The 26061-nt window shown below is 38.1% G+C and overlaps 1 protein-coding gene across 1 annotated transcript in view; it reads right to left on the reverse strand.

The window, feature by feature from the left end:
* SLC39A8 (solute carrier family 39 member 8) overlaps window positions 1-26061 on the reverse strand; it is a 72728-nt gene that overhangs the window by 23150 nt on the left and 23517 nt on the right. The window contains exons 3-6 of the mRNA XM_004263569.3: window positions 24090-24252; window positions 17433-17602; window positions 14373-14495; window positions 13707-13874 (exon numbers count right to left, since the gene is read on the reverse strand). Of these exons, the coding sequence (XP_004263617.2) occupies window positions 13707-13874; window positions 14373-14495; window positions 17433-17602; window positions 24090-24252 (624 nt within the window). The remainder of the gene's footprint in view (window positions 1-13706; window positions 13875-14372; window positions 14496-17432; window positions 17603-24089; window positions 24253-26061) is intronic.

The following is a 26061-nucleotide window of genomic DNA, read 5'->3' on the forward strand; positions in this document are numbered from 1 at the left end:
AATTTGCTGCATCAGACCTTCTTGCCAGGACTTCCATTGTTCTCTGCTTCCCCAACCTCTGGCTGTCCACTCCAGCCTTTCCTCTCTGTCTGCAATCTCCTTTAGATTAATGAATTCCTGAATCGTCATCCTCCCCTGAACTGCTGTTCTTCCTCATTCTTCTTCCCTTTGATGACAAACTCCTTGAAATAATTCACTTCTCTAGTCTTTTTCTGCATCTATTTATTAAATCTGGCATTTCCTCTCCTTATAGCCTACTGCAGCAAAGTAATCCCTAAAAAGTAGCTATATCTGACTTCAGAAGCATTGAAAATTTATAAATTCTTTACTAAGAACTTTTTGAAAACACCAAGGAAAGACTACTTACTACACACAGAACCATTCTAAATACCCTCCAGACCTCTCCTCCTGGCCATAGTTTCAGCTGTCAGGGCAGAACCTCCAATCTCTACTTTCTTGAAAATTCTTCCAAATTTTTCTCTCCCCCCGCCCCCCCCACACAGCAGTTCTCCATCTTCAGATAAACTTATTATTATGGAAGCTGATTGATTATTCTCAATCATTACTCTGTGCTGGGGCAATGCAAACAAAGACATATTATCAAGGAGAGTCTGCAGTATACTGAAGGTCTATGAGGTTTCTTCTCTTTACTGCTGGAAACATAGCACCACTCCATCCCACCCCAGACCCTGGCCATTTTCTTCTACATTCCTCTCCAATGTCCCTGAGGACAGCACTGCCCACTGCACGGGATTTTGTGCACCAAAGTGTCTTCTAATGAACTTCGACGCTGAGAAGTTTTGGTCTAAAGGGAAAGCAAATCAACCTCAAAAGTCAACTGCCTCCCTTATCCTTTATTCAAACTTGCTATTTGGTTTTATTCTCTGCAAACTTCCATGAAAACCCTGTTCTCAACTCTTCTGGAAACCTTCATTAATATAACTCTTGACTATAAATTGCTCCTGCACTGAAGTAATCCATCTATTTTTTGAACCTTCAAAATGTACCCCACCATATTTTCACAGAAAACCCACTGCATAAAATGCTTTCCTCCTTCCAGTTGACTTGTGCTTATACACCTGACATATGAGCCCACAACTTTGTACCAGGCTCCCTGCTCGAAATCAAGAGCTGCCCAATCAATATTCTGCCACTGAAATAGAGAACGTTGTGGCTTTCAGGCCACACACAAGGTTGGCTATTGCTGCTCTCACTTAATCCCCATAACTTCTCAGGAAGATGGTCATGTTTGGTAGTATGGACGTGGTTGTAATAAGATTTAATATTTACTTCATAGCTGTACGTTTTCATTACTTTTAAAATATTTCATTTTGTTTGTAATAATCCGGATTGGTAGAGACTTTTGCCAATTTAAAGATGAAAAGAAATAGTTTTAGAAAAGTAAAGTAACCCGATTAGTGGTAAAGTATAGTTGATTTACAATGATGTGTTAGTTTCAGGTGTACAGCAAAGTGATTCAGATATATGTGTGTGTAAACATATATGTATATTCTTTTACAAAGTCGCTTCCATTATAGGTTATTACAAGATATTGAATATAGTTCCCTATGCTATACAGTAGGTCCTTGTTGTTTATCTATTTTATATATAGTAGTTTGTGCCTGTTAATCCAAACTCCCAATTTATCCCTTTCCCTTCCCTCCCCTTTAGCAACCATAAGTTTGTTTTCTGTGTTTCTGAGTCTATTTCTGTTTTGTAAATAAGTTCATTTGTATCATTTTTTAGATTCCACATATAAGTGATATATGATATTTGTCCTTCTCGGTCTGACTTACTTCACTTAGTATGATCATCTCTAGGTCCATCCATGTTGCTGCAAATGGCATTATTTTGACTCAAGTTCTTTTGACAAAACAAAGTTGCTCTAACTTTCATGTTACTAATCAATTAACACCTACTGAATAATACTGTAGTTCGGAAATGACACAATTTTTGCCAGAAAATATTCTTATTTATTCATTTAGTCTTTCACTCTGCTTTAAGAGTCCTCAATTGTAAAAGTAAAAAAAAAACATTCTTCTCAGAAAGAGAGAAGCATTGCAGATTCTTAACAGAGATACATTTTTCCTCCTGGATTTCTAAAATTTTTAAATAACAAACATTTTTTTAAAGTTTTTAATTAAAATTTATAAAATAAAAAAATTAAAATAAAAAAATTAAGTATAGATTATCCATACTTTATAGTACAGAAAAAGAAAAAAATTCCAATAAAATTCAACATTGAGAAAAACTCTTAGTAAATTCTGAATATGAGAGAACTTTCTTGATCTAATTAATGGTATCTATTGAAAAAAAAAAAAAAAACTAAAGCCAGCAACCTACTGAACTTAGAAGTGTACCCATCAAAGTCAGAAACAAGATGAAACACCAGCTATCACTACTTCTACTCAGCATTATCCTGTGAATCCTTGCCATTGTAATAAGAAAAAAAGAGTTGTAACAATTGTAAAAGAAGAAAAAATTTGCTTCTTTGCTCATTGACATCTACACAGAAAATCCAAAAGAGTAAATAAATAAAATACAAAGAATTGCAGGAGAGTTCAGCAATACTGCAGGTTTAAAATCAATATACTGAATTCAATGTACTACTATATAATAACTAATTAGAAAATGGAATAGGAAACAACACCTTGTATAATACTTGCAGAGCTACAAAGTAATTAGGAATAAATCTAACAGAACACTCTAAAGACATTTTTATAGAAAATTACAAAACAAAGAAAATCTGAAATCCCATAAAGATGTTAGCTGCCCCTCAACTGATCTCTAGGTTCAATGCAATGTTAATAAAAATCCCCAAAATATTGATAGGGAAGAACAAAGATAACTTTCAGTGAAAACAACAAGTGAAGAGCCTTGTCTTGGGGCATTCTATGTTCACTACAAATTATAATAATTAAGGTACTGTGGTCATACGGCAGAAATTTTTTAATAGACAAATGAAACAATAAAAAGTCTAGATATAAACACATTGATATATAGAAACTTGACATATGGCAGAAATAAGATGATCTATTCAATAAAAGAAGCTAGGCTAACTGCTTATCTATACAGAAAGCAAAAAGTGTCTCTTTTTTTATATACAAAAATAAATTCCACATGGAATATTAAACCTTTTGGAAAAAAATACAGAAGAATATCTTCTTTACTTTGGCAAAGGGAAGCTATCTTAAGCAAAATACAGAAAGTAGAAAGCTTGAATAAAAGTATTGATATGTTTGACTACATTAAAATTAAAACTTTTAAAAATTAAAATATAAACAAAGTGAAAAGAGAAGTCAGAGACTTTGAGAATATATTTGTAATCCATTTAATCAATGAAGATTAGCACCCAGAATATATACAAAACTCCTACAAATGACAAAGATTATCCTTGACTAAACTTTAGTCAGGATCCTCTGAGCCCTGTTCTCAACTAGACCTCATGCATGGGCTTCTTTGCCCCTCCTTCCAGAGTCCAGTTGTAGCAAGAATCCTGCTAAGTCAATTTAGTAAGAATCCCCATATTCTTGATATCTGATCATCTTGGCCTGCCTTTAGCAAGAATGCTGTCAAGTTGGTTTAACAAGGATCCCTCTTACTCTTGATGTCTCCTCTTAGTAATTCTCTATCCACTGACAACCTCACTCTGCTTGTTAGCCATAAATCCTCAGCTGTCTTTGCTATATTCTGAGTTGAGCCCCATCTCTCTACTCTACTGTAATAGAGTTGACCCCTATCTCTATAATCTTGAATAAAGTCTTCCTTGCCATTTTAACAAGACTCAGAATAAATTTTCTTTCATACAAATCAATAAGAAAAAAGATAAGCAACTCAACTAAAAATCTGTGACATAGATGAACAGGAAACACAAAAGTAAAATGGCCAATAAGCATATGAAGAGATGCTCAACTTCACTAGTAATCAGAAACATACAAAGGTTAATCACAGAAAGATACCGTTCCAAATTCATTAAATAAGCAATAGATTTTTTGAAGTCTAAAATTTCCAACAATTGCTAAAGAGGTGGAGAAAATGTGAATTGTGCTGCTGCTGAGAGTGTAAATAAGCATAACAGTTTAGAGAGCAACTTGTTGTTCTTCAATAAAATTACATATGTGTGTACTGTATGACCCATTTCTTACAAGTCTAGCTATGTACCCCAACCTTTCTCACAGAGTTTCTGTGAGACAGTTAAACACTAGTGCCTTAAGGCATCCATAGTATATAACAATAAATTATTTTCTTTTCTGTGCACTTTTCCATACATATGTTTTGCCTCCATAAAAATGTTTTCATTTAGAGAAGAAGTAATCATCTTTCCTCCTCCCCTCCTTCTTCCAGAGTTCTCTTTCCAACTGCTTCATTTCTGTTAATCACACTATAATTTTTTCTGAAACACAGGCTCATGCACTCATTTTCGGTCTTTCCATCCCAGAAGACCAACTCTTGCCAAGACAGGCCAATACTATCTGGAACTCTTATCAAATATGTCTTTCTTTTTTTCCCACCAACATCAAACAGATCTTCTGTTTTCTCTCTCACTCTGCATTTTGTAAATCAAGTTGGAAACCAAGCAGTTTTTGGCATCTTATCCTGATAAGTCATAAAAGGTTTCTGTCCACTATGAGTAGTACTCTTTTTGAGTGAATTTTTAATGATTCTTTGGCAAACAGTATGTGGGACAGAAATCAGTCAGGATTTCTCTGGCAATTTCTAGGGAGGTTGAGAAGACTTCTCTGGGAATGTCTCACTTTTGAATGCCTTTTCTTTCTTTTTTTTACTTTAAGATATTCATTATTTAACAGAAATTAAATTGTGTGTGTGGTCCATTTACAAAGGCAAAAGAAAACCCTAAAACTCTAAAAGTTATACCCAGAACTCAAAATTTCATAACATTTTAATTATGTTTGCATACAAATGGTTAAAATTATAAACTCTACAAAAAGTATTAACCGTATAAATGTTTATGAGTAACTAAAATATTCCCTTTTCATTTGGATATCATAGCAGTCCCTGACTGAGACCCTTAAGCAACTGTTTGTCCTTCAAACAGATTAAATAGTACAGATTTGGGTACATTTCAAAGCACTTTCACGTACTGTACATTACCTTATTCGATTCTCCCAGCTGACCTAAGAGTCGGTAGTACAGACTCTTTCTCTATGAATTTGCTGTGTCAATGGTGATGCTACCAGCCTCCCTGTGTGAAAACAGGGATGTCTTAGCTGGCCAAATGACTGGCTAATTTAAGGAACAACAGATAACCCTAAATCCTTCCTTACACTTGGTATCAACTAAAATGTTTCTGCCAAATTTACGTATTTGGTGCTTTTTTTTTTTAATTAATTAATTTATTTATTTTTGGCTGTGTTGGGTCTTCGTTTCTGTGCGAGGGCTTTCTCTAGTTGCAGCAAGTGGGGGCCACTCTTCATCGCAGTGCGCGGGCCTCTCACTATCGTGGCCTGTCTTGTTGCGGAGCACAGGCTCCAGACGCGCAGGCTCAGTAATTGTGGCTCACGGGCCTAGTTGCTCCGCGGCACGTGGGATCCTCCCAGACCAGGGCTCGAACCCGTGTCCCCTGCATTGACAGGCAGATTCTCAACCACTGTGCCACCAGGGAAGCCCCAAATTTATGTATTTGGGACATGGTCTTATCTGGAAGAGCAAACGTGGTACTTAATGGATAGCTCCCCTTTCTGGCAAGTTGCTCTGGTTGACATTCCAAACCTCTCCACTTTAGTTCTGATTTAATTTAGATTGCAGGTACCATCTCTAGTCACGTGACTTGATTCACTGGTGCTCTATCTCATCTTTCAAATTATCATTTTTACATTTTGTATCACTAAATTTTTCATCTTTAGAATTTATCTGTATAAAATGTCTGTATCCAGATTTAAAAAGTTAACAGCACTAACTACAACTTTTAACTCAATTTTAAAAGATTTTATGCAGCCCAATTATTTCAATAACACGACAATCAAATATCTTCCCTGCATAATTAAGGTGCCATTACTTTCATGTCCTTTCAAATGAACTGAATGTGTCAGAGTATGACAGATACAACTGGATGGATGAGTGTGTAGCTGAACAACTCGGATAGAGAATCTGCAATGCAAAAACTGATAATATCATTCCAGTGGCAAGTTACGTTGGGCTTTAAAGTTTTATTCCAGGGTGAGTAAATGTTTCAAGTTCTCTTAGTCTGACAGAAGTCAGTGGCAACCTTGCAGGCATTTGCTTTCGGAAAGTTTTCTTTACTACCAAACAGCCTTCAAGTTTTAAAAATCAAACTTTAATTTCTAGAAAAGGCACTCAAATGTTTTAAAGGGTAAATAATAAAGATGAGAAAGCATGGAATTCTATATGTTTTTATCCTTTCATTGTGGTACTCTATCCCACTGAAAAAAATACAAATCAATACAAAAGCCTTTATGGCTTAGTATAAGAAGCCCTCTTCTAAATGATGATCTGCAAATAATTATGCACATAGATTTAAAAGTTAATCCCACAGGAATGAAAAGTGAAGCGATAGGATCTGATGAGATCACTATGATTAAAAATGTAGGAAAGCGAAGAAAAAAATTTGGTGAATGGAAGAGGGAGGGAAATATACATTGATTGTGCACATATAATGTCAGACACATTGTTACATAGTTGGCCTATAGTAAATAATTTTCACAAAAACTTATTAATTTAAGGATTTTTGCTCCTCATTTTACAGATGAGTGAACAAAGACTCAGAGATGTTAACTAACTTTCCCCAAATCACGCAACGTATTTTATTGCCGAGACGTTAACATTGGCCCCATGTAACTCCAAAACCCTTGCTCCCTCCTCCCAGCTGTCCTGCCAAGAAAAGGAGATTCTGAGAAAGCACCAAGAAAATGGTAGCTAAAATGGCAGGAGAAAAATAGTATCGTGTCACAGAAACTATCTAATGAGTAATTCCAAAAGGGAGGAAGTAAGTTCCAGTAAAAAATCTGCCTTTATATTCCTAGCATTTAGCCAATAATAGGTACTCAGATGTGTGCTAAACTACAGGAATGCCTCAGAAAGGATGAGAATGAGTGTTAAGAATACAGCCTGCTGCCTAGAAAAATCACTTGTATCATTCCAGAGAGAAATTTCAGAGAATAGGTAGTGAATTTCTGAATTACAACAAACATTTCAGGAGATGATGAATAAGAGCAGGGAGCACATAAAAACTAGTCAACAAATGGAAATAATAGGCAGTGTAGTCAGGGTAATGGTTAACCATCCCAGGAGCCAGGAAGCCTGGGCTTAAATCCTAACTTGGTACCCATGTGACCTTGGCTAAGTTACTCAACTTCTCTGTATATCAGTTTCACATCCTTAAGATGGAGATAGTTACTGTACTCACTTCATACAGTTGTTACTCTGAGCAGTAAATGAGTTAATATATGTAAAGCATTTAAGACAATGTCTGACACATATTCTTATTTCAGTATTAGCTGATGTTTCAAGGAGTTGGACAGTGTAGAGAAGGAGAAGATTTGAGAAATCTTAGGGAGCAGCAGAGTCAGGAAAAAAGAATAGTTTAAGGAAGAACAGACTTTCAATGTTTGTAGACACGGGGAGAAGGAAAGATTCAGGAGAGATAAGTGAAACAGGAAGAGGCCATGGGAAAGATGAGCGCATGTGGAGGAACTGGCCTTAAAAGAAGAGAAAGGATACAAGTTCTGACACAAAAGGGAAGGTAGAGAGCAGATGCACAGAGCACTTTTCAGGAAGTAACAGATGGGGTGAGACAGCAAAGTTCACAGAGATTCCAAATAATCTTCGCAGTCTCCTCCTTAAAGGAAGAAAAGGTTGTAGTGAGAATTTTGTGGAGTAATGAAAAATTTTTTGGAACAGTTATTCTTGAAAATGTGAAAAGGTGTTCACTAAAAATGAATAAAAGTGGACTTAGTAAAGCGTGGGCTAAACTCAGAGCAGATTCAAGTACAAATTTTTATGACTTTCAAAACACACAGACTGCAGCTTGATTAAATAGTCTGTGGGGTGCAAGGAAGCATGGAGACGGATCCAGTGAGAAAACAAATGCCACCAACAACCAAGGTGTACTCAGAGTTCCTCCTCATGATTGTGTAGGGCAGTGTTTGCCTCTAACTCAACCAGCTTTTTTGTAAGCATCTGTCAATCAGGACCAATGAAAACCACTTCTTATATAATTTATTACAGGTATCATTTTCAATTTTAACTAATTGTTAGTATAACCCCATAAAAGGAAGTAACTGACTTCTGTTTTTAAATCTTGTGATATTCAAAAACTACCAAATGTAAAACAGGTAGCTAGTGGGGAGCAGCCGCACAGCACAGGGAGATCAGCTCGGTGCTTTGTGATGACCTAGAGGGGTGGGATAGGGAGGGTGGGAGGGAGGCGCAAGAGGGAGGGGATATGGGGATATATGTATGCAAATGGCTGACTCACTTCGTCGTACAACAGACACTAACACAGTATTGTGAAGCAATTATACTCCAATAGAGATGCATTTAAAAAAAATAACTATATTATTTAAAGTAGTGAATAGGTCTTTGGTGAAACATGGCACACTAGACATACATATTTTTCTCTAGTCCCTCCTGAGAGTTCCTAAAATTAAAGACTAAAAATGACATAAGTCACAAGGACAGAAAGAACGGAAGACGAGAGCGCTGAGATATTTATTTTGCAGATGAAAAGAGGAGGATGAGTTCTGACTCCACAGAGGAAGAAAGTCAAAAGGAACGAAGTGATGCAGGGCCCAAAACATCAGAAAAGTTTAGAAAATGGAGGCGGCAACTGCCTCCGAGAGAAAGAGCGGAATTAGAAAAAGGAAATCAGTTGTACATTTATTCAGGGAGCAATAAAAACCCCAGATTATTGCTCCCAAACCAATTCAGCAAGGCAGCCACTCCAAATGATGACTAGAGATCTACCCACTGGGGAAACTGAACCAGAAGAGGCCCTCGATTCAAGGACACAAAGCACTGAAGACAAGGGTATCAAGTCAGATATTCACAGTGCTTCAACCCCTTCCTCTCCCACCCTCCTTCCCAATATGGGCACCATCCTTCCCATCTCTGGGCAAGAACGGAGAAAAACCCATCACGCAAGAGGAAAGAGCAGTAGGCCAGCCCCATACATATACACAGAGCTTCTGATTTGGTTTTTTGGGACTTGAAAAAAGGATGCTTTCCACTTTTGTGTATAATATTTTGGTATATTATACAATACTTCAGTTATGCTATGGAAGGGCAGAAAGTTTGTTCCGCCCCACTGATGAATTCTCAGTACTTAGAATAATGCCAAGTACATATTAGGTACTCAATAAATACTTGAATGAATGAAGTGTTTTTAAAATCTCTTGGACTCTCATGGATACCCCAAGCACCTCAAAGATGTTATCTTTATATTTGTAGAGCATCACTTCCTTTCAGTTATTGACAAAGTAATAACATCACCACACTTCGCAGTTAAATTCCACTTCATTGCACCTCGATTTTAAACATATAATTCACAATAGTCAGTTTCTAAAAATGGCTGATATTAATTGTTCTTCTATTAGGAAGAATAAGTGGCTCATATCACTTCATATTTAATAACATTCATTCTTAAATGAAAGCACAGGAGGTTTCATTTAGAAAAAGACACTGATTTTGTATTACTGGAGGAATGAGCTAGATGGGCCCTCTAGTGGCCTTGAAGAGCTAAAACTCCCCGAAGTACCTGACATTCCTGAGGAATCAACGTCTATTAAACACAGTCTTTCTGAAGCTGTAGACTCACGGGGAAAAGACCCACCCTGCTGCAGAGTTACTGCAATGACTTTTCCCTGTGTTTGCGTAGTAGTCAGAGAGAGAAAGGAACACAGCGAGTGTCACAGGGTGAGATGTAAAACATTACTTAGAGGCAATAACGGGATAACTGGAGAAATGGAATCCTGAGCTCCAGTCTGTCCCTCATAACTGCTTCCTTATTATGCCTCTATCACTGCTACCTTCCCCCCAGAACATGAATGCTCCTACATGCCCGATCTTCCCGGACCGGGGCACGAACCCGTGTCCCCTGCATCTGCAGGCGGACTCTCAACCACTGCGCCACCAGGGAAGCCCCAAAACTATAGTTTTTATATGAGTGAATATAGACAAAATACCAAAGGCAACTAAACTTAAACATTATTGCATTTCTGAGTATTCGGTGATGAACCAAAATTGTCTGGATGAATATTGATAAAGACATCCCTAAGTCATGCATTTTAATTATTCTATAACATTTCTTTTGTTCTTCCTATATTCCAGAAAAACCAAGAATCATGTTGTTTTAATCCAGATTGTCATATAATTTGTGTTCTTTTGATAGCAATGTCAAATTAAACTACTTTTCTTAACTCACTCTTAGATGGTTTCTTATTATCTTCAATTTGGAAAAACTTCACTGTGTCAAAACAGTAAAAACAGGCATCGTCAACAAAATTCTCAGGGCAATGCTTGGGCTTCGAAACAAACCATGAATTTTACATGTCACGTTCAATCATTGTAATGGGGTCACCCAGGTTAAATATATTCTCATCATATAAAATACTAGAAAATATTCTAATTTTATTATTAAAATCAATATCACTCATATTTCTCTACCTATTGTCTCTTAAAGCAATATCTGGACCCTGATAGCATTTCTTAAATGTCTCTTTCTTTCCGTTGTTTTTAATGCGATGTGAAGAGAAAACTGAAAACAACAGTGCGTTGCTCAATTTGTTTAAATCTCTCTTCACTAGAGATTATACCTACAACCAAAACGGCCAGAAAATAGTCCCCAGAGGAAATTAGCATCAGGACTTTTTATGTGGCTCATGTCAAGGCCTGGTTCATGGCTGTCATCCTGGCACACACCTTCTCTACTTCAGGTGGACTTCTCATTCCTAGAAGTAGATTTCAAGACTCCTAGCTTCATTCTGCTCTCTCACTAGATTGGTAGTTTACCCAGGTTTACAATTCCACAGTTGCCTCTGTTCAGAATATTGAAGGTACTGTGCCACTGGTCTCCAGCATTGATGTCAGGAAATCCAACGCCATTCAGCTTCCAGTTCCCTTGTATGGGACCCATCTGATTATTCTCAAAGCTCTTGGAACATTATTTTCCCAGATATTTTCATGGCTGGTTCTTCTCTCTCATTATCCAATTCTCCGCTGACCTCTTAAGGGACCGTTCTTGATAGATCAAAGAAGCCTCCACATGTCACTGCCACATCACCATGTTTTATTTTCATCAAAATAGTTAATGCTACCTGATATTTTCTTGTTTTACTCTTTTCTATATTATCTCTTTCTGCTGAATAAACTATAAGCTTCACAAGAATTTGTTTGCTTCTGAATCCCCAGTGCCTAGGACAGTGAGCAAGTACTCAATAAATGTTTATTAAATAAATGAATGAAAGCCTGTATATTAGCATTACTACCAGAAGCAGAGAAAGAAGGGCCATTTGATTGATATTTCTAAATTACGTAAAACAGGATCACGTCTAGGACCCCATCTTTGCCACGGTGTTTGTGTTTACGGCAAACATGTCTTCTGGCCACTGTGAATCAGAAACCAGGAGTCCTAAAACTTTAAAACTAAAGTCAAACTTCTGAGCAGATCAATTTTATTTGTTCTCAGAAAGCACTGACCATGGGCCAAAATTATCTTCTTCCCTCTACAAAACTTAATATTTATTAAGAGTTAATGTTATCATCTTGATCCTAGCAGAGCAGTGACATAATGAAGGCAATCCAGCAAGGCAAGTGCAAGCTTCCGCATCAGATGGCCTCAGTCCTGATAGAAGCTTCGTCATTAGAAGATGTGTGTCCTTGGGTTTATTTAACCTCTCTAAGCCACAATCTCCTAATTATAAGAGTGCTTGTCTCCTAGGCTACTATGAGAATCAAATGAGATCACTCATCTAAATTTCTAGGCATAGTCCTTGAACATTTAATAAAGGTTAGCTGTAATTATTAAAGGAAATTATCTATTTGAACATTTACTTATTCTTTGCAAAGTCTTCCCTAAAAGCATCATTCATTATATTGCATGAAATAATTTCCTCTCTTAGCTTAGTGCTCACATAAAACTGTCTTTTCAATCCCTCCTGAGATTTTCCTTAATCGGGTGGGAAGAAGTATAGGACCAATCATATTTTCTTTCCAGAAGGAAACTCAGATCATTTGCGTTAATAACCTCTTCCAAATAACTTTTCTCTGCTTTTGTTTCTTAGCTGACTTCCTTCTGATTTTATTTTTAATTATCATCTTTTATATTGTATTTAACTTTATAGCTTTTGGATCTGTCATTTATGAGCTGAGAGACCCTGGAGAGGTTATTTGGCATCCAAAGCTCCACTTTCTTAATCTGTCAAATGAGACATGTGTGGACACCCATGACACTAGCATCCCAAGTCTCCCTTTTAATGACCACTCTTCTACCGCATCCATATTCCCTTGGGGCCATACAAAGGGCCCAATCCTCTAAGCACTTAGATTAGTCTAGAAGTGGACATCTAATTCAAGCTGGACCAAGGAGACACTCGCCAGAAATTTTGGATTTAGGACTTAAGGAGGCAGGTCAGTTTCCTTCTAGTAGCCGAAATTATAAAACGTAAATCCCAGGAGTTGCTAGTGGCTATGTTTCCCGTTTATGAAGGAGCCCGTCCACAGTGAAAAAAGAGAATGACTCTAAGATGCAGAGAGGAGAAGGGAGTGGGAGTCCTAATAATTCTAATGGTTCCAGGGTTGTTGATCTTCCTATAGCTTGGTTATCCCATTAGATAGCCACTATCTTTCCAATAACTTCTCATTTTTGCATACATAATTTGGGTTTGATTTCCAAATAATTCCAATACATAGAAAATAATCCCTACTTTTAGTTCTAATAGTTCTAATATGTAGTTCTAATATGTAGAAAAGAATCCCTACTTTTAATAGTTGTTATAAAAAGTAAATGAGGGCTTCCCTGGTGGCGCAGTGGTTGAGAGTCCGCCTGCCGATGCAGGGGACGCGGGTTCGTGCCCCGGTCCGGGAAGAACCCACATGCCGCGGAGCGGCTGGGCCCGTAAGCCATGGCCGCTGAGCCTGCGCTTCCAGAGCCTTTGCTCCGCAACGGGAGAGGCCACAGCAGTGAGAGGCCCGCGTACCACAAAAAAAAAAAAAAAAAAGTAAATGAGATAAAATAAGTGCTGGCTTATTACCTGGCATATAATACTTGCTCAAGAAATAATATCTATTAACATTATTTAGAAAATGGGAATGAAAATTCTAAATCAATTAATTAATGAACACAATTTTAATAGCTTACAAGTCTTCTTTCAGTTTCAAAATCACCCAAAGGGATTCTTTGGTTTTGTATCTCGAAAGGATTGCAAAGTAAGAGAAATGCTCTAAATTAATTTTGCAACATATCATTGTATAAATCTTAGTAACTCTTACATAGTTAAACAATCTTAGAGAATACTAAAGCCTCCAACCCAGCAGCCTACAATTTATTGCTAAACTCGCATATTTGCAGTAAACTGACAGAGGGAAAGTGGAAAAAGAAACAAACTTACATTCCACTTATCCCACACATGCAGGAATAAGTCTGATACAATTAAATGTGCAAAATACTGACTGGCTGCATGCACAGCAGTCTTCACATAGTGTGAAGGACGCAGTAAAGAGAATTACAATACCTGTAGGGATACCACACTGACGTTATCAAAATGGATGTGTCCATTAGGCTCTGTGACAGCTGGATTTGCATAACATGTCACACCATTGATGGCAGGTAACGTTTTAGGTTGATGAGTTTTTTCTCGAGAAGAACCAAAGTCATCATTTCCAAAGTGGGTATGACCATCCTACAAGAAAAATAAGGGAGGAAAAGGTTATAAGAAGAAACAAAGATGGCTCATACAGGTAAGAAAATAGAGAATGTAATGGTTTTTATTTATAAGAGAAAAATTTTGTATCTATTCCGTATGTAGTATAATCTTTTTAGATTTATAAAATTTCTCTTCCTTTAAATGTATCTTCATTTATTAGATTCTCCTGTTTTTGTTTTTTCATGTTAGGGTACATATACCTTCTTATGTTGATGGATATGAATGGAATACAAATTATGTGCATCTGTTATTGGACATTAAATTGTTAGTATTTACTCCAAATTCTACAGTAAGAATCAAGTGTTCCTCTTATACTTATCAATATATTGATCTTTATCTTTCTCTCCTCACATTCACAAGTCTAATAACTGAACTGTTCACATAATTGTAAGAATAAAATTCCTGCCTTTATTTGCCTATATAAAGTAGCTTTAGTGGGTAAAACATCAAACATTTTAAATAAAGTCCATTTACCTGACCATACGTCTTCAATAACATCTTAAGCGTTCTTTCAAAAAAGAAAAGTATGTAAAATCCACCAAACACGGCAACTGCCTTCTCAACATAGTTGTCAATTTTGGGATTGAATCCAAATGCCTAAGGGAGAAAAAAAAGGCAATTCAGGTAAGACCAAGTAATTTAATTTGATTCAGTAAATAATTTTCACCACAGTCCTAAGTCCATCCTTCACATCCAGTTAATATTGGGGATTTACCTGCCAAAATCATAAAACAAAAACTCTGAAATCTGAGTAATCAAACTGTAAGAGATAGCACTGAAGTCTTATAACCAGAGGAAGTCCTATTAAATAAAGCCCCCAGAGTACCTTATAGTTTCCTAGCTGTAACACCTTCAGCGATACTCGCCTTGAGAAAGTAAACTTTTATCAATAAAAAAGCAGCACTGATTCCTATATTTATAAGATAATATTAGACATGGGTAATTAAGACAAATGAGACATTGATTATCCACTTTTTCTAAAAGTAATATATTTGCCCATAATTTCCAGAGTCAACTTTTTAAAGCAAATATGGTAGGTCACTTGGATTACTGTTTTCCCAAGAGAGAGCCCCTTGAACTTAGAGGATCCTAATAAGTCCTAAAGAGATAAATAAATCAAGGACTGAGCCCCAGAGTAAGGAAGAAAAGATATAAGGTACCAGGCACTCACACACACACATATACACACACTCACAAATGATGAGAATGAAACAATTCATTGTTTAAAGGACACAGGACAAGAGCTGGAGCTTGAAATTATAGAGTCATGATGTTCTAGGCAGACAAGAAATACAAACTTAAAATAAGTAAAATAGCAGGGGAGCATAACATGTGAAAAGCCACAGCTTTATACCATTCCACACATTGTCAATGTCCCCTCTGAACAGCAGTCTAGAATAGAAAATGCCTGGGTTCTTGTTCTACATCTGTCTCTGGGGAGACCTCATGCCACATCTTCTTTTCAGTGACTTCTCCGGACCTATTTACACAGTACAAAAATGGCATAAAAATACCTACTCTATATAACTAACACGGTGGTTATAAAATAAAATAGCAAAGGGGAAATAATTTTGCCACAAAAGAAATAACTATCAGGACTTCCCTGGTGGCTCAGTGGTTAAGAATCCGCCTGCCAATGCAGGGGACACGGGTTTGAGCCCTGGTCAGGGAAGATCCCACATGCTGCGGAGCAACTAAGCCCATGCACCACAACTACTGAGCCTGTACTCTAGAGCCCGCGAGCCACAACTACTGAGACCACGTGCCACAACTACTGAAGCCCGCACAACCTAGAGACCGCGCTCCGCAACAAGAGAAGCCACCGCAATGAGAAGCCCGTGCACTGCAATGAAGAGTAGCCCCCGCTCGCTGCAACTAGAGAAAGCCCATGCACAGCAGCCAAGACCCAACACAGCCAAAAATAAAAAGTAAATAAATTTTTAAAAAATATTTTAAAAAAGAAATAACTATGTAAATTGGGGGTATTATTAAAAAGACAGATTCTCTAGTGTTTACATAATTCTCTGCTCATATCCATAATTCCCTAATTATCACAGAAAGGCAAAAGAACCTCTATAAGTGCTGTTGAAGAAGTTTCTTATTTTCCTAATAGACATTTTAATGTATTATTACATTTTCAATAAAACAGGAAACATCAAAATCATAAATGTACAATCCTCAGTCCACATACCATGTCAGTTTGTTTAATTTAATTTGACTCACCACAAATCAGGTGAGTTAATATATATAATACTATATCAAATATATTACATATAATTTTTAAAATCAGAAAATCTGTTTTGTCATCCTAGCTTTGTTACTAGCTGATTATAAGGCTGTAATCAAGTCATTTAATCCCCTTGGATTTTAATTTTTTCATCTCTACAATTGAGGCTTTGAAGTAGACGTTCTCCTAGGTCCTTTCTAGATATAATAATAATAAAAAAACTATGACTTTAAGAAGTTACATCCCCACTTTCATATATAGCTGCGAAAACTAAAAGGAGCTTTAGTTATAATTTTCTAAAACTTATGAGCTGAAGGTGATACTGTATGTTTTCCTTTTGTTCAGAGCTTGCCCCTCCATCTTTGTGTGTGCATGAGTGGGGAGATACTGTCCACGTGTATATGTGTTTCTCTAGTTGCCCTTTGTGACTCCCTCCTGTTAATGTCTCTTTCTCCTTCCTGTCTCTTTTCCTCTCACTTATTCTCCTCACTCCATCTCTCTTCCTTATATGGCCACATTATAGATTTGAAATAAAACATATATATCATGTGCTGACAAACTGAATAGCACACTGTAGTCAATGGCAGATCAATAATACGTTTTACCAAAGGAAAAAATAAGCTGCTGTTTATTTATCGGCCCTCGATTGATTTTTATCCACAATCAAAAAGAATGAAAAGGTTTGTCAACCATGTTCTAATTTACCCTCTAGTCTTCTTTAGCTGTAGTAAATACATGGAAGAATTTTTTTTTAACATCTTTATTGGAGAATAATTGCTTTACAATGGTTAGTTTCTGCTTTATCACAAAGTGAATCAGCTATACATATACATATATCCCCATATCCCCTCCCTCTTGCGTTGCCTTCCCACCCTCCCTATCCCACCCCTCTAGGTGGTCACAAAGCACCGAACTGATCCATGGAGGAATTCTGTTGTATATCTTAGTAAATTTGACACTGCGTACACTTCAGAAATAAATAAGTAAATAATAAAAAGAGTGTAGAAAAATTAAATTTGCCAAATGTGAGACAGAATAGAGTCGTAAAGCCTTCCGAGGTGTCCCAGAGCTGTCTGAGCACGTCCTGGTGCCTGGCCTCCCAGAATATTAATTTTCTCTCTGACGTTGACTTCCCCTGCAGCTTGGGACAAGTTTTTTCATTTGCTGTGATTCAGCTTTCTCTTATCCAAAACACTATAAACCAGACCATAAAATGCTGCAAGAATTATGGAGGCTTAAAATGTACAAAGTGCTGAAACAATTCAAAGAACCAATTATTCACAGAAACGAACAGCCAACCTCCTTACCTCTGGTATAAGTTGGAAAATTGCATTTGAAAATAGAGTCCCAATAGCCAGCCCCACAAAATAGGTCAAAATCTTAGGGAAGTAAGATTTCTTTATCAACGGAGTCAAAATCAGTCCGAGGAGAGATGCCAGATTAATAACTGTCACTGACAGGAAGCCATATCCCCAAACTGTGGATCAGAGGGAAAAGAGTAGAAGTTAATTAGAGCATAGGAGCCAAATGACATCTTACTGTACATTAAGTCTGAAACACATTTCACCTTTCAAAGCTTGAAACAGGTATCCTCTTTAAAACAACGAAACCTTCTCACTGAAAATTATATAGAAAATTACTGAGAATATAAATATTAATAGTAACACTGCCTATGCTTTCCTCAGTCCTAAGTCATCATTATGGGATTACAGACTTTTATAGCTTGCAGGGAATTTGAAGAACATCTAGCAGAGTGATCACCCGAGGCCCACAGGCTCCGAGCTACCTAGCTGCATCTGTGGCTCAAAGCCCAGTTTAAAACTAGGCCTTTCAGGGGACTAACAGAGGCAGTGTGGGTTTCGGGGAGAAGGTATGGGGTGACGAGGGCAAGCAGATGGGTGGGGTTGTTAGCTTCAAGATGACCATAGTTGCTGACACTGAGCTCGTCATAATCATTTGTCTGCAGGCCCTGTGGACAGCACCTCCTCAGGGAAGACAGCACCTCAGCCCCCTGCCTGGGCCTCCAGGGAGCCCCAGTGCAGTGAGCACTCAAGAAGGGAGCACATGGCAGCAGCAGAGAGTGGATACGTTGCACAACTCACCCTACCAGGCTCGGACAAAGGCAACAATATCCCATAGGGTGGAGACAGTGGTGAAAAGGGTCGTGGAGCATTCTTCATGTCTCCATCCTAGGGCCTGGCCCCCTAGTGGTGCTTAATAAATGTTCCTTAAAATGAAATGAAGGGATGGCATCCTAAGGTCAATATCTCCCCGGTTATCCTAGAGGGGATGGTTTAAAAACAACATGGGAGGGCTTCCCTGGTGGCGCAGTGGTTGAGAGTCCACCTGCCGATGCAGGGGACACAGGTTCGTGCTCCGGTCTGGGAAGATCCCACATGCCGCGAAGCGGCTGGGCCCGTGAGCCATGGCCGCTGAGCCTGCGCGTCCGGAGCCTGTGCTCCGCAACGGGAGAGGCCACAGCAGTGAGAGGCCCGCGTACCGCAAAAACAAAACAAAACAAAACAAAACAAAAACATGGGAATGCGAGTGAAACAGACTGTGAACCGTACAGGGGCAGGTGGCAGTGCAGGCTGAGATACAAACTGCCCCCAGAACTGTGTGATGTTGGCTTTGCCTGCAGCCCCACTGACTGTGCACTAAGGACAGTGTGAAAGATTAGAAAGCTGCCTCTGCATTGTCACTTCTTTAAAATGCCCACAAAACATTTTTAAATGTCGGGGCACTTTCCTCATTGACACTGTCAGTGGAGTACGTAGTAACACCAAATGCTTGGAGAGTGTTTGCCATGTGCCGGGCACCATACTAAGTGACTAACCTGTACTAATTCATTGGATCTTCACAAAACCCTGCGAAGCAAGTACTACTACTACCTCCTTCATGCAGCTGAGGAAACCAAGGTACGTGGAGTTCAAATCAGCTGCCCAAGTCATGTGAATAGAATGTAAGATTTTGAACCCAGTGTGGCTCCAGGGCCCACATTCATTAGCAATATGTTTCATTACCCCTTAGAGGTAATCTAATTTTTAAAAAGCTCAAGAGACTCAACAAAACTGTGAACATCTTACATTGTGCTTCATGAATACAGGATTGCTCACCATTATTCTTGTGATTCTAACTACAAATAAGCCATCTTAGCAAACATTTATGGAGCCTAGGTTGTAGACAAAACCGTGCTTCCTGCCAACAAGGAGCTTGGACCTTTGGCTTGGGGACACTAGAGGGCACACACATACACAAAGCAAAACAAGGTAGCTTGTGCTGAGTACCACATGAAAAGGACAGATAATACACATTACAATGTTACCACAAGAACCATCGCAGCACCGACCATGCCTTTATCTTCTGCAGATACTTTCCTATCAGTTCCAGGCCCCTAACCATGCCCCAGAGTCATCTCACGGGACTCACAAAGGTCCACCTCATTCCCATTTCTTTCCTTATCACCTAAAGCAATACTACCCACTCCCCTTAGCATTTCCACTTCGAAGAAGTTCTCAACCCCACCTCTTCCTCCATGGTATAATCTATGTGTAGTTGCCCTTAAAACAAACAGTCTTCTATCCCATCGCTAGCCTACATGTGTTCATTCATTCAACAAATATTTATAATCTAATTAGGTAGACAAGATATATACAAGTTGGAAATTAAAATCGAAATGCAAAGAACTTTTTGAGTACCAAACAGAGGCAAAGCCACTACGCATATTAAACTCATCAGCTTCCCCTGAGAAATCTTATTTCACTACCCTTGTCCACTGTCTCCGTAAATAGCAGAAACATCAGGATCTCAACGTCTCACTCTCCACAGTCAATTCCAAAGACAATTAGTGACCAAACTCTATGATTTTGCTTGAGATATCTCACTCCACGTTCTCCATCCCATCACCTCCCACTTCTCATCTGGTGCACTGACAGCTTTCTGTCTGGTCTTCCTCCCCCTACTTGACATGGCCACCAATCTTATTATCCTAAAACACAATTCTGATCATCCCGTGCCCCTATTTGCAGCTGCCCTTCATCAACGGACTGCCACACAATCTCTCCAATGTTACTTACCCCCTTATCAACGTGGCCTTTATGCAAACACAATGTTTTCCAAATATAGAATTACCTTTGCACTGTGGTTCTTTATCTGAAAACACCTTTTCTATCTTCATTGCCTGATGAACTTACACACGGCTCTCCAAGCCAATGCAAAGACCTCCTCCATGAAACTTTTCTGGATTTTCCAGGCAGCAATCCCTTGCTTATCAAGTTTCCCATAGTTCTTTGAAGGTATTTGGACCACTTACCATTTCTTGTGTGCTACCATCATTTTATCACTTATATATTCGTCTATATGATACAAATTATAAGATTTTCAAGGACAGGGGCTATGTTTTATTCTTCCTCAGAGCCTAGAATGTTGCCCAGCAAATAGCACACATATCTTGATCAATGAATGAATGCCATATTTTCAAGGTGCAGTCCAGAACTCTGTCAAAAAAATACCAACTCATTTGCTTGTCCAACATTTCTAACCTTCCTTTCTATTATTGTGCACATCAGAACCACTTGGGGAACTGTGGGAGTGGGAACCATCATGCTCCAGGCACACAGCATAGTCTCCCCTTCTTGCATTGTTAGCACATTATTCAGGAAAAAAAGGTTCATTCATCCACTCAGTCTGAGCACCAAAGAATGAATTAGTATAAGAATACTCCTTGGACCTCTCCATATACACATAGGACTCCCTCTAATGATCTGTTTCAGAGAAAATTCTTTCTCTCCGCTTCTTAGTGAACTCTGAAGAATTTTAATACATTTTCAAGGAATATTAGTAACAATAGCGAACATTTATTGAATGCCCACAATGTGTTAAGATTCTTCTAAGAACTTCACCTGTTTAAGCAAATGTAATTCTCCTATTTCATAGAGTTTGTAGAAGAATTGAAATAAAACCAGTTAATTCAGACCCTGTAATATAGTAACTCTTCAGTAAATGCCATTATATATATTTTTTAAGTTAGTAAGTAGACATCATGTAAATTTTAGTTCATTTGTCTCACTGTTATACAATGAAAGATCAGCAAACCAGGAGTCAGGAGCCCTAGGTTCTCATCCCCCCTCAGGTATGTACCTAGAGGAAGCCATTTAACCTCTCTGGAACATAGACTTATGTCATCAACTGTATTACAGAGTTGGACAGTGTGATTTTCAGGGATACTATTAAGGATAAGATACTATTACTCTTATCTGTTATTTGAACTGAATGGTATTCTGTGATCTTAAAAAAAAAATGAGGCAACTTTGGACCATTAACTTATTGCTAAAATGTAATTAATCTCCTAGAGAATTTAATTTACCATCAGTTTATTGCACTCATCAATATGAGTTTATAAAGTACCTGAGAGGCAATTTCAAAATCACAAACTGTAAGGTCTCAGGTAAGTGACATTCTTTTATCTGCCCATTGAAATATGAGAGTTTGGCTTGCTTTTATTTTGGTTTTCCATTCCCTTGAATGAGCTCAAAATTGACTCTATATTAAGTGAACTATTATATAAAGAATCCAGGGCATTTCATTGTTTAAAATATCATTTAAAATAGCAAATATCTAGAAAAAATATTTGTTTGAACAATGAGCTCTGAAATTATTGTTACTCACAAAATCTCTAATTATATTGATAAATTATGGTTGGTAATTTCTATTCTTTGTATATGTAAATACAGAATACAAAAGAGAACATGGGTTCTGAAGCTGAGACAGCCTGGGTTTGAACCTGGCTCTACCACGTACAAGCTGTATAAATCTTGAGCAAATGACTTTGAACTCTCTGCACCTCAGTGTACTTGGCTGTAAAATGGGAATAGTTGTTCCATCACACAGTTGTGCAAAGATTAATTGAGTTAACATATGAAAGAACTTGGAAAAGTATCGGTTATAGAAAGGACTACGTAAAAGTTGGCTGTTGTCGTTATTTTTGTCTTTGTTGTTACCCCTTTTATTCATATATAGTGAGATTAAAATGCTCATATATACACAAAGGAATCCAAAAGTTAGTATCGGGCTGGCCAAAAAGTTCGTTCAGGTTTTTCATGTTACAGAACAAACTTTTCGGCCAGCCCAATAAAACAGGCACTCCCTTTGTTGAGGCTTCCCTTTCCTTCTTCATCTTTCCTCTCTTTATATTCTCCATCTATATTCACGTTAGATGTGCTCACTCAGACCAGTGGCTCCAAACGCCATCTCTGAGAAGACAAATCCCCAGCCTCGACTATTCTCTGAAATCCAAGTATGCGTGTGCCGCTGCCTACTGGACACGTCCCCTTGTGGGTCTACATCGACATCTCGGACTAACCACATCAAAGATTATACTCTTGGTCCTCACCACTCGCTTCCTCCACAGCAAAGTGCTCCTTCCCCAGTCTTGTCCATCCCAGGATATGGTGCAACCATCTGTGCAGTTTCTCTGGCTTAAACTTGGATTCATCTTTCCCTCCCACACATCCAGTGCAGAGGCGAACCACATTAGCACGGTCTCCAAAATCCATCCTGAATCTGACCAGATCTCCTTACTCCTCCACTCCCACCTTAGACCAAGCCCCCGTCAAGCTGAGCACCAGCCCTGGCCGTAGTCCCCGGACCCATCTCCTTGCTTCTACTCTTGCCCCTTCACAATTTATTCTTCAAACTGCAGGTAGAATAATCTTTTACAAATCCAAATAAAATCACATCACTCCCCTGTTTAGGACCCTACAGTGTCTTCATACCACATTCAGAATAAAATTCAATCAGTTTACCACACCTTACAAGTCCTCCCTTTCTGGCCCCTGGCTACCATCTCCTACTCTGCTTCCCGCTCACTGTGCTCCAGACACACACGCTTTCTCGCTGTCCCTTACACATGTCAAGCTCATTCCCAAGCTTATGCTGCTGTTCCCTGGACGAAGAATGCTGTCCCCCAGAGAAGATCTAGCCATGGCCCTCTCCCTCTCCTCAGTCAGGACTCTGTTCAGATGTAATCTCATCAGAGAGGCCTCCCTTGACCCATCTAAAATCACACTCACCCACCATCTCCTATTCTTTACCTACTTTATTTTCTTCATAGCATTTAACACTCTGAAATTATATAATTTATTTGCTTGTTTGTATAAATGTTTCCTATTTCTTTTCTTCGCTACATTGTAAGCCCTAAGAGGGCAGAGAATTTTTCTTCTTGTTCACTACTGAATGCTTAATACACAGAAAATAAAGGAACCAAAAAAATGAGAATTAAAATACTCATGTGGAGCAGGTAGCAATTTGGGAATACCAAGAAATTGCCCCTCAGCAACTGATCTATCTCATTGGTGAAAGAACTCTTCTACCTGTTTAATTAAGTATGTGGACTATACAGTAAGAATACACTTACTTTCTTATATTTAAAAATTTCTTTACAATACCTATGGCAACACCACTAAAGGCACTTAAAAGAGTCACTGGCATTTCTTTTATTTATGAAAATTAAAGCAGTAATAACTCAGTACCTTAAGATTTAATCTAGAACCACACTAGCTTCCTTATCTCTTTACTGACAATGACAGATAAATTGACAGGTTTTAAAATAATATAAGTACAACATAATGGAAATTGATCAATTATGACCCAAATAGTGAATGTGCCATCCCATATACACAACATAAAACATGTATTGCTTAAAATCAAGGACTGAATTGTATAAAATTTTCCATTGGTACCAAGTAAAATTTTGACTCCATAAATAAAAGAGCATAACTTCTGAAGCTTAAATGAGTTCTAATTATATTTATTCTAAAGACTTCCAGAATATAAGTATTTTTTTTACCAAGGGATTCTATGTAGATTAATTAAGAGCAATAAAGCAGAAAAAGAAGCATCTTAATTTCATTTTAGACTAGCTCACAGAGTTTTCAAACAAATGGGAGAAAAAGCTTGCAACATACCCTCTGAAAGACTTGGTTTTGTTTTGTGTTTGGGCCGATCATTGCAAGGGTGAAAGTTCAATTGCTGTAAGACTGCTGGACAGATGACAGAGAAGTCTGAGCTGGTGATCTGTGTAGCATTTGAAAATCCATGAAGGGAAAAGATCTCTTCCGCCGATAAACACTGAAATAGAAGAAACAAAGTAACCATATATGTGTCAACAGAGTAAAAGGCTGCAAGCAAAGATACTGTAAAGAGGCATGGACTACTTCCTCTAGACACACAACACTACCTCTTTTTTTTTTTTAATTTATTTATTTTTGGCTGCGTTGGGTCTTTGTTGCTGCGCATGGGCTTTCTCTAGTTGCGGCGAGTGGGGGCTACTCTTTGTTGCGGTGTGCAGGCCTCTCATTGCAGTGGCTTCTCCTGTTGCGGAGCACGGGCTCTAGGCGTGTGGGCTCAGTAGTTGTGGCATGAGGGCTTCAGTAGTTGTGGCTCACAGGCTCTAGAGCACAGGCTCAATAGTTGTGGCGCACAGGCTTAGTTGCTCCGCAGCATGTGGGATCTTCCCAGACCAGGTCTGGAACCCATGTCCCCTGCCTTGGCAGGCGGATTCTTAACCACTGCGCCAACAGGGAAGCCCAACACTACCTCTTCTACAAAAAGTCACTATAAAAATGTATCAACAGATGAATGGATAAAGAAGATGTGGTACATATATACAATGGAATATTACTCAGCCATAAAAAGAAACGAAATTGAGTTATTTGTAGTGAGGTGGATGGACCTAGAGTCTGTCATACAGAGTGAAGTAAGTCAGGAAGAGAAAAATAAATACAGTATGCTAACGCATATATATGGAATCTTAAAAAAAAATGGTTCTGAAGAACCTAGCGGCAGGACAGGAATAAAGATGCAGATGTAGAGAATGGCCTTGAGGACACGGGGTGGGGGGAAGGGTAAGCTGGGACGAAGTGAGAGAGTGGCATGGACATATATACATTACCAAATGTAAAATAGTTAGTGGGAAGCAGCTGCATAGCACAGGGAGACCAGCTGCATGCTCTGTGACCACCTAGAAGGGTGGGATAGGGAGGGTCAGAGGGAGATGCAAGAGGGAGGAGATATGAGGATGCATGTATATGTATAGCTGATTCACTTTGCTATAAAGCAGAAACTAACACACCATTGTAAAGCAATTATACTCCAATAAAAATGTTAAAATATATATATTATCAGTGGACCAACACCAATTCACACAAAGAGCTTTAAAACAATTCTATGTCCTCAATCTCCCATCTCTGTTTTTCCTCAGTTTGAATAGGTATTTTGTGGAGGCTATTGGAATACCTCTGTATACCGTTTCTTGTAGACAAACACACCTGGTTCCCTTACAACTTCATGGTTAAGAAGTTCATCCATCCTGGACTGCAATAATAATCTCAATACATAAAAGTTGTTTTAAAATATAGAAGTGAGAGAGAGACAATTTGTCTTTAGAACAAATTGTTGCTTGCTAAAATATCTATTATTCTCAATGATGGCGGGTAGCTTTTCTATATTACAATATTTCTATATTATAATGGTGCTAGGCTGTTTAGAAGTTCATTTAACTGTTAATAAGGAATAGACTCTGCATTAGAAAAAAGTTCTCTGCAGAAATAACATTTTAAAAGTACCGTTTTACTCTTGGGCATATTTTAACTGTAAACTTTCTTCTATATACTTGCATTATTAAGAAGACTATAAAAGAAATTAAATGTGTTACTACTGCTAATAAATGTTATAAGAATTATAGAGTATGAAAAATACCCATTCACTCAAAGAAAAACGTCTATCTTTAATAACTGCAAAGAACGTTTCTTTGCATACTTCAGCCAATATTTAAACCCCAATAAGACCTTAGCTTTGTACTCTAGACTGGATTGTGTCCTCCGCAAATGTATATATTGAAGCTCTAACCCCCAATGTGATGATATTTGGTTATGGGGC

This window comes from Orcinus orca, chromosome 4 (genome assembly GCF_937001465.1).
Source record: "Orcinus orca chromosome 4, mOrcOrc1.1, whole genome shotgun sequence".
Lineage (NCBI taxonomy): Eukaryota > Metazoa > Chordata > Mammalia > Artiodactyla > Delphinidae > Orcinus > Orcinus orca.